This window comes from Entelurus aequoreus, linkage group LG11 (assembly GCF_033978785.1).
Source record: "Entelurus aequoreus isolate RoL-2023_Sb linkage group LG11, RoL_Eaeq_v1.1, whole genome shotgun sequence".
NCBI classification, from domain to species: domain Eukaryota; kingdom Metazoa; phylum Chordata; class Actinopteri; order Syngnathiformes; family Syngnathidae; genus Entelurus; species Entelurus aequoreus.
In genome coordinates, this window is record NC_084741.1 from 17,668,256 (window position 1) to 17,678,395 (window position 10,140).

General features: G+C 39.5%; 1 protein-coding gene across 2 annotated transcripts in view; it reads left to right on the plus strand.

Annotated features, from left to right (window-relative positions):
- The first annotated feature begins 170 nt into the window (after positions 1-170).
- Positions 171-10,140, plus strand: part of LOC133659841 (WD repeat-containing protein 73-like) — a 15,953-nt gene continuing 5,983 nt past the window's right edge. The window contains exons 1-4 of one of the 2 annotated variants that reach the window (XM_062062631.1): positions 171-343; positions 3,380-3,447; positions 8,883-8,968; positions 9,029-9,117. In XM_062062631.1, coding sequence (XP_061918615.1) covers positions 171-343; positions 3,380-3,447; positions 8,883-8,968; positions 9,029-9,117 — 416 coding nt within the window. Of the gene's footprint in view, positions 344-3,379; positions 5,894-8,882; positions 8,969-9,028; positions 9,118-10,140 lie in introns of those variants that run through there. The other variant, XM_062062630.1, reaches the window with a different exon arrangement.

The following is a 10,140-nucleotide window of genomic DNA, read 5'->3' on the forward strand; positions in this document are numbered from 1 at the left end:
GTCATGAAATTAGTACATTTCAGCGTGTTTCTATGTAATTATTCCGATGAAATAAATCTTACTTAGAAGGTAAAAGAAATTCATATAAAATCTGACGTTTTTTGTTAAGTTTTCAAAAAGTGTTAAGGTTATCTTCAGGTTTTGACTGCCTTCTCCATGCGCGTCCATACATGCTCCAGTCCAGTGGTGGCGCTGTGACTCAATCAGCCGACCGGAAACCGGAAAGAAGAGGCAACGGCACTTGTGAAGGCACCGACAAGCACGGGATTTGCAAACAAAAAGTAATGGAGGAGTCTGATTTTGATGATATTTTAGACGACTGGTTCATCGAATCGCTGAAAACGTAAGTCAACATTGCTAGTAAATCTTTGTGTGAGGGTTTGTTAAGACGGCGAACGATAATTACGAAGAACACAGTTATGCTAACGTGTTAGCATCTCACTGGCTGCGGATATTAGCATCGGTTTGAACTCTCATATATATATATATATATATATATATATATATATATATATATATATATATATATATATATATATATATATATATATGTGTATATATATATATATATATATATGTGTATATATACATATGTGTATATATACATATATTTATATACATGTGTATATATATATATACATATGTGTATATATATATGTGTATATATACATATATATATACATATGTGTATATATAGTTGTGTGTGTGTGTATATATATGTATATATGTGTGTGTATATATATATGTGTATAAATATATATATATATATATATATATATATATATATATATATATATATATATATATATATATATATATATATACATACACACACACACTACCGTTCAAAAGTTTGGGGTCACATTGAAATGTCCTTATTTTTGAAGGAAAAGCACTGTACTTTTCAATTAAGATAACTTTAAACTAGTCTTAACTTTAAAGAAATACACTCTATACATTGCTAATGTGGTAAATGACTATTCTAGCTGCAAATGTCTGGTTTTTGGTGCAATATCTACATAGGTGTATAGAGGCCCATTTCCAGCAACTATCACTCCAGTGTTCTAATGGTACAATGTGTTTGCTCATTGGCTCAGAAGGCTAATTGATGATTAGAAAACCCTTGTGCAATCATGTGCACACATCTGAAAACAGTTTAGCTCGTTACAGAAGCTACAAAACGGACCTTCCTTTGAGCAGATTGAGTTTCTGGAGCATCACATTTGTGGGGTCAATTAAACGCTCAAAATGGCCAGAAAAAGAGAACTTTCATCTGAAACTCGACAGTCTATTCTTGTTCTTAGAAATGAAGGCTATTCCACAAAATTGTTTGGGTGACCCCAAACTTTTGAACGGTAGTGTACATTCAAAACAAATATGTTATTAATCATAGTATTAACATATGTTTTCTTTCATTATGTTGTTTTGCTCTATTTTTCAATTGCTGCTGCTTATTTGAACTACAGATGAAAACTAGCCTTCTGGCTAATTCTGGCTTTTTTAACCATTTTATGAAATTGCATTGTCCCCTTTGAAATAAACTAATCTTAATTGTACAAGGTACAATGAGATTTTAAAAATTTTTTTCTAGAGACTTCTCCAACCCTTTCAGTCTTTTTACCTTTAATAATCCTGCCCATAATGCGGACTTGCATGCACTCAGAACGTCCATGTGACTGTTTTGGTCCTGACTGTGAGAATCAACACACTCACTAATTTAATCAGAAAAATACTTTTTGTTTATGTGTCAGCAAAGATTCCACTCCTCTGATATAACGTGTACTAAAACAACTCTGCAGACCGACACTTTCTTCTTGTTTGTTTGTGGATAAAGACAACATTTTGTTCCTAAAATAATCATTAAACTAGTTGTATGTGTTGCTACACATTATTTTACAGTGCCTCAAATTCAAACTGCACTTTAAGGTATTTTCATTCAATATAAAATGCAGAATTTGGGTTTTAGTAGTAAGTATACAAATACCTTACCATTTGAAAGTGTTTAGTAAATGTTAACTTGAAGTAAAGGTCTTGTAGTATTCACTACACCAATTGTACTTTATCACCCAGCCTTACCACAGATGTATTTTTAATGCATTCTAACTAGGGCAGGGCGATATGGCCTTTTATTAATATCTCAATATTTTTAGGCCATGTCACGATACACGATATACAAACCCCGTTTCCATATGAGTTGGGAAATTGTGTTAGATGTAAATATAAACGGAATACAAGGATTTGCAAATCCTTTTCAACCCATATTCAATTGAATGCACTACATAGACAACATATTTGATGTTCAAACTCATAAACTTTATTTTTTTTTTGCAAATAATAATTAACTTAGAATTTCATGGCTGCAACATGTGCCAAAGTAGTTGGGAAAGGGCATGTTCACCACTGTGTTACATGTCCTTTCCTTTTAACAACACTCAGTAAACGTTTGGGAACTGAGGAGACACATTTTTGAAGCTTCTCAGGTGGAATTCTTTCCCATTCTTGCTTGATGTACAGCTTAAGTTGTTCAACAGTGCGGGGGTCTCCGTTGTGCTATTTTAGGCTTCATAATGCGCCACACATTTTCAATGGGAGACAGGTCTGGACTACAGGCAGGCCAGTCTAGTACCCGCACTCTTTTACTATGAAGCCACGTTGATGTAACACATGGCTTGGCATTGTCTTGCTGAAATAAGCAGGGGCGTCCATGGTAACGTTGCTTGGATGGCAACATATGTTGCTCCAAAACCTGTATGTACCTTTCAGCATTAATGGCGCCTTCACAGATGTGTAAGTTACTCATGTCTTGGGCACTAATACACCCCCATACCATCACACATGCTGGCTTTTACACTTTGACCCTAGAACAATCCGGATGGTTCTTTTCCTCTTTGGTCCGGAGGACACGACGTCCACAGTTTCCAAAAACAATTTGAAATGTGGACTCGTCAGACCACAGAACACTTTTCCACTTTGTATCAGTCCATCTTAGATGAGCTCAGGCCCAGCGAAGCCGACGGCGTTTCTGGGTGTTGTTGATAAACGGTTTTCGTCTTGCATAGGAGAGTTTTAACTTGCACTTACAGACGTAGCGACCAACTGTAGTTACTGACAGTGGGTTTCTGAAGTGTTCCTGAGCCCATGTGGTGATATCCTTTACACACTGATGTCGCTTGTTGATGCAGTACAGCCTGAGGGATCGAAGGTCATGGGCTTAGCTGCATATAAAACTTGCGGGCCGCACAAACATTAAACTTTCATATTAAGTTGGGGGCCGCAAAATAAGGTCTCGCGGGCCAATTGTGGCCTGAGACCCCTGCTTTAGGGTTTTTCTTGTGACACCTGTGAACAAAACTTATGACCGTGTGTGTGTGTTGTTCAGGTACAAAGACCTTCATGTGTATCAGCTGGAGTTTCCCACCAGAGTTATTGAGTGGACGTCAGGGAAAAGTGAGTAAATGAATTGAGCTTGTTGGTTCTTGTTAGAGCAGACGTGAAATGGATTGGACGTACCGAGGCGACGCTGTGGGGGAGCGCCCACACTCGTCATTCGGTGGCGACCACTTGGACTCTACATACACGGCAAGCAACTACGCCCCGGACGCCGCCCGGCATGGTTACGCGGTGGCACAGTGGACGCCGTCCCCGGGAGGCGACGTGTCCTCTCCCGGGTTTCCGTACGCCTTCCCTCCTCCTTTCCCGCCGCCACCGACGAGCCACGCCGCTAATCAACAACCTCCTCCTTCAGGCTTCTTTCCAAACACCTACGCGGCGCCAACACGTCCGCCGTTTGTCCCCAGTTTCAGTTGGACGCCGCAAAACAGCCAACGGGTGGACGTTGCCGTTTGTCCTGTGGATGAAGCGACTGTGCAGAGGAAGCAGGATGAAGAATGGCTGGCTCACTTCCTGCGGAACACGTCTCGTGTGGCGAAGGATGCAAAGACGCCGCTGTCGGGTCCTGACCTCAAAGATGTCCTACGGGAGGCGTCTCTTCTGGTGTCCGGGCTGTCGGACGCCTGCCAGTCCCTTAAGGACAACCTGGACGATAACGGCGTGTGGGCTGTTGCCTACGGCGACGCCTTACGTTTGAAGGCCGACATGCAAAGCAAACTGTCAAGCCTGGCGGAACGCTCCGAAGTCCACAAGCGGAAGATGCGAGATAGGAGAGCGCGGCGCCTGAGAAGCAGGAAGCTGGCTGCGATGGAGCGAGCGGCGAGAGAGATGCGCATGGCGGAGAAAGAGGGCGCCATTGACAAGTGGAGGATGAGGCGGGTCCACCAGGTGGAGGAGAAGAAAAAGCAGCGTGAGCTGAAGATGGCCGCCGACGCCGTCCTCTCCGAGGTGCGCAAGAAGCAAAGCGACATCAAGCGCATGCAGGACGTGCTCAAGTCCCTGGAGAAGCTGCGCCGGCTCAGGAAAGACGCGGCTCTGAGGAAAGGCATCGCCACCGAGCCGGAGGCCGAGGCGGCGTTCCAAAGCCAGCTGGAGGCGCTGCGGCGCGTGACCAAGACCAGGACGGCCATCTACACGGTGGAGGAGAAGGCGCTGATGGTGATGCTGGACAGCAGGCAGGAGGAGCAGAGGAGGGAGCTGAGGAAGAAGGACCGCGAGAAGCGGCTGCACGCGCAGCAGCAGGCGGACGCCATGTTGTTCGGGGAGCCGGTGTGCGCCGACGCCGCCCTGCAGGCCTTCACCGACTACTACACGCAGTCCGAGTCCTCGCTGCACGCCTTGCTTCAAGTGAGGCGGCAGTGGGACGTCTTCTTGGTGGGCGAGGGCTCGCATCACGAAGGGAACGCCATACCTCAGGGATGGGTCCTCCCCGAGGCCCCGTCACACCCCGCATGGGCCTCCGCTTTAGTCTGAAGATGTCCACCGCACCGCTATACAAACCACACCCACTAGATAAAAACAATAAATATTTTCCATATATTAGCAGCAGCGGACTATACATTGTGAAATGGGTTATTTACACAGAAAATATTTTGTAAATGTTTATTTACCTTAATTGTTTCCAAACATTGCCTGTAACATGGCAGTAAAACGGATGATCAAACAAAACAGAAGTCATCGTCATGGACCCGGCTGTGAAAGCTAGCCCTCCAATCAGCTAAACAGACTCAATAACTCCTTACCAAACTAAAAACAATGGAAAAAGAATGCCATTGTAAGTTAATAATACTAAGACAGACAACAAACGTGTTAGCATATTAGCTAATGCTAACGACGCTAGCCTCATTACATTACAAATATGCATGAAAACACTCCTACAGACGTCACACACGGGACGCTTTAGTAAGTAAGAATTGTTTTAGTTATATTGTAAAACGTACAAACGTTGCTTGGGGTGATGAAGGAAGAATCCGTACGAGTAAAAACGTTATGGACGGGTACGCAACGGCGTTTGTACTTCCGGTTCAAAGCTTTAAAACAGAAGGAATTCAAACTCACCCAGCAGCAACTGCAGGGAGCGAACTCGTCCAAAAGATGGCGCCATAGCTTGAACAATTATACACCGTTAAAGTGTCATGAAAATGATTTGTTTTATGGCCGTCAGCAAAGAAGAATCCATAAATTAGCCACGGCGTCTTACAAGCCGCAGGATTCAAAGCGTAGGAAAAAAAGTAGCGGCTTATAGTCCGGAATTTACGGTAGTTTTTCTGTGAAGATGACATTATTATTTTCCAACGTTGACAGCCATTATTTCTACAAGTGAAAAACATTTACAGCTAATGTGTGGGATGAGATAGGCTACAGCACCCCCCGCCACCTCAAAAGGGACAAGCGGTAGAAAATGGATGGATGGATGTGTGGATTTTTATATGCGACAATTTGCTACAAATCACATTAAAAAGTGTTTTTGTTTTTTTAAAACTCAGAATGTGCTGTCTTTTCTTGGAATTGCTTATGTAATGCCCATTAGAAAATATGACTGTTGGCAAGGAGGGAAAGTGTGATGATAGCCATAGAATTTACTGCCACGTCATTTCAGGGGTGTCCAAAGTGCGGCCCGCTGCACAATGGTTAGCGTTCTAATAGCATGGTTGCTTTATTTTGCAGGTACACACCTCTGCATCTAATATATTGTTATTTGCCGAAGGCTACCTGTTAGCATGCTAATGCTAATATTTAGGTTTTTAACTAATTTGATGTATATTAATTTTTTAAACACATTTTTCAGTAAAAGTAATATATTTTTGTACACGACGCATGCTACAGTTAATATTTAGCATGCTAACATTTGCATGCTAGCTTTTTTTCAAAGCAAAGTTTTACAGGTATACATCTCAATGTCATATATTTTGGTATGTCCCTAATGCTAACTGTAAGCGGGCTATTGTTAGTGTGCTAGCTTTTTTTCAAAGCAAATTTTTACAGGTCATATATTTTGGTATTTCCCTAATGCTAACTGTAAGCGGGCTATTGTTAGCATGCTAGCTTTTTTTCAAAGCAAATTTTCACAGTGTCATATATATTTTGGTATTTCCCTAATGCTAACTGTAAGTGGGCTATTGTTAGCATGCTAGCTTTTTTTTCAAAGCAAATTTTTACAGGTCATATATTTTGGTATGTCACTAATGCTAACGGTAAGCGGGCTATTGTTAGCATGCTAGCTTTTTTTCAAAGCTAATTTTTACAGGTATACATCTCAATGTCATATATTTTGGTATGTCCCTAATGCTAACTGTAAGCGGGCTATTGTTAGCATGCTAGCTTTTTTTCAAAGCAAATTTTCAGTGTCATATGTTTTGGTATTTCCCTAATGCTAACTGTAAGTGGGCTATTGTTAGCATACTAGTTTTTTTCCAAAGCAAATTTTTACAGGTCATATATTTTGGTATGTCACTAATGCTAACGGTAAGCATGCTAGCTTTTTTTCAAAGCAAATTTTTACAGGTCATATATTTTGGTATGTCCCTAATGCTAACTGTAAGCGGGCTATTGTTAGCATGCTAGCTTTTTTTCAAAGCAAATTTTTACAGGTATACATCTCAATGTCATATTATTTGGTATTTCCCTAATGCTAACTGTTAGCATGCTAGCTTTTTTTCAACGCAAATTTTGACAGGTATACACCTCAATGTTATATATTTTGGTATGTCCCTAATGCTAACTGTAAGCGGGCTATTATTAGCATGCTAGCTTTTTTTCAAAGCAAATTTTTACAGGTCATATATTTTGGTATGTCCCTAATGCTAACTGTAAGCGGGCTATTGTTAGCATGCTAGCTTTTTTTCAAAGCAAATTTTTACAGGTATACATCTCAATGTCATATTATTTGGTATTTCCCTAATGCTAACTGTTAGCATGCTAGCTTTTTTTCAACGCAAATTTTGACAGGTATACACCTCAATGTCATATATTTTGGTATGTCCCTAATGCTAACTGTAAGCGGGCTATTATTAGCATGCTAGCTTTTTTTCAAAGCAAATTTTTACAGGTCATATATTTTGGTATGTCCCTAATGCTAACTAAGCGGGCTATTGTTAGCATGCTAGCTTTTTTTCAAAGCAAATTTTTACAGTGTCATATATTTTGGTATTTCCCTTATGCTAACTGTTAGCATGCTTGCTTTTTTTCAAAGCAAATTTCACAGGTATACATCTCAATGTCATATATTTTGATATGTCCCTAATGCTAACTGTAAGCGGGCTATTGTTAGCATGCTAGCTTTTTTTCAAAGCAAATTTTTACAGGTCATATATTTTGGTATGTCCCTAATGCTAACTGTAAGCGGGCTATTGTTAGCATGCTAGCTTTTTTTCAAAGCAAATTTTTACAGGTATACATCTCAATGTCATATTATTTGGTATTTCCCTAATGCTAACTGTTAGCATGCTAGCTTTTTTTCAAAGCAAATTTTGACAGGTATACATCTCAGTGTCATATATTTTGGTATGTCCCTAATACGTAAGCGGGCTATTATTAGCATGGTAGCTTTTTTTCAAAGCAAATTTTTACAGGTCATATATTTTGGTATGTCCCTAATGCTAACTGTAAGCGGGCTATTGTTAGCATGCTAGCTTTTTTTCATATCAAATTTTTACAGGTATACATCTCAATGTCATATATTTTGGTATTTCCCTAATGCTAACTATGGGGGCTATTGTTAGCATGCTAGCTTTTTTTCAAAGCAAATTTTTACAGGTGTACATCTCAATGTCATATATTTTGGGATGTCCCTAATGCTAACTGTAAGCAGGCTATTGTTAGCATTCTAGCTTCTTTTTTTTTCATTTTCATTTTTCTCTATTTTTTGTTATTTGACGCGTGCTAACTGTTAGCATTTCAGTTCGACTTTGGTTCTTCAGCACTCACACTAAATTTCTACCCAAATTTGCAGTATCTTTTAAAAAAAAATATATATATATTTTTATTGTACTGATTTTTGAAGGTGAAAACTACAAAAATGGCCGCTGCATGCTTTGATTTTTAAGTTTGCAGTGGAAAAGTTTTGGCACTCCTGGCCCTGCGACCCCAAAAGGGACAAGCGGTAGAAAATGGATGGATGGCTCAGAAAAATGTTGCTAGTATTTCTAAGTGGCCACTAGGTGGCAGTATAACTTCTATTAAGTGTGTCAGGTATTTTTATAAGGTTAGTTTCACTTTGTCTTGTATTTTGTTTTACTACCCACTGCTTAACTTCTTTTTACTCTTGCATGATACAACAAAGAGCATTAAAATGTATGTTACTCCACAGTTTGACCCTGGATCAGAATGTTTTCGGAATTCAACCATCGTCACAGGACGGATTGTGTAGTAGTTAAGATGTTTGTATCAAAATAAAGACCATTTGGAGACGTCGTTTAGAAAACTAATACAGGTTGTAGTACTCACGCTGACCACCTGGGGGCGATGGATGCTAACGTTTTGTCTTCCCGCAGCCGTCTGTGTTGCAGGTTACAGGCCCGACAAAAATGAGATTTTGGAACTTTGTTTGCCTCTAAGGCTGTTCGCTGAAGAAAAGAAGGTAAGGAGAACACAATAGTTGTGGTGATTGATGATGGAGGTGTGACGGTGGTGCGTTCAGGGTCTGTGTGCTGAGCGGGACTTCAAGGTTGTCAATGGAGGTTTCAGTCACGGTGCCGTCAGTGTCCTCAAACACGTGCCAGGAACAAGGTCAGCTGGTCTCATCTTTTTGTAATATTCTAAATATGTGTTTTGTAATATTCCTACAGTTGAATATAAATATGTGTTTATGAGGAAGTCCTACAGGATGTAAGAGTAGACTATTTGTTATGTCCTAACATTTTCTGGACTGAAATTTGAATGAGAAATTCCTTTCTCATATTGTAGATATCTTCTTGTTTCTTTTATGTCATCTTTAACTTTTTCATCAACAGCACATTTTTACAGTTGAAATGATGATCGATATTTGAACACTCCTTCATTTATTTCATCACAACTCTGCTCCTAACTTTTGAATGTTTTCTTTCCTTTCAAACCTCACAATCTTCTGATGTATAATGTTTCATGTTCTTTGTTTCATATTGTTTGTTGTTTCATGTTGTTTGTGGAGTGTACTACATATTGTTTGTTGTTTCATGTTGTTTGTGGAGTGTACTACATATTGTTTGTTGTTTCATGTTTGTGGAGTGTACTACATATTGTTTGTTGTTTCATGTTGTTTGTAGTGTGTACTACATATTGTTTGTTTCATGTTTGTGGTGTGTACTACATATTGTTTGTTGTTTCATGTTTGTGATGTGTACTACATATTGTTTGTTGTTTCATGTTGTTAGTAGTGTGTACTACATATTGTTTGTGGTGCATACTACATATTGTTTGTTGTTTCATGTTGTTTGGGGTGTGTACTACATATTGTTTGTTGTTTCATGTTGTTTGTGGTGCGTACTACATATTGTTTGTTGTTTCATGTTGTTTGTGGTGCGTACTACATATTGTTTGTTGTTTCATGTTGTTTGTGGAGTGTACTACATATTGTTTGTTGTTTCATGTTTGTGGTTTGTACTACATATTGTTTGTTTTTTCATGTTTGTGGAGTGTACTACATATTGTTTGTTGTTTCATGTTGTTTGTGGTGTGTACTACATATTGTTTGTTTTTTCATGTTTGTGGAGTGTACTACATATTGTTTGTTGTTTCATGTTGTTTGTGGTGCGTACTACATATTGTTTGTTG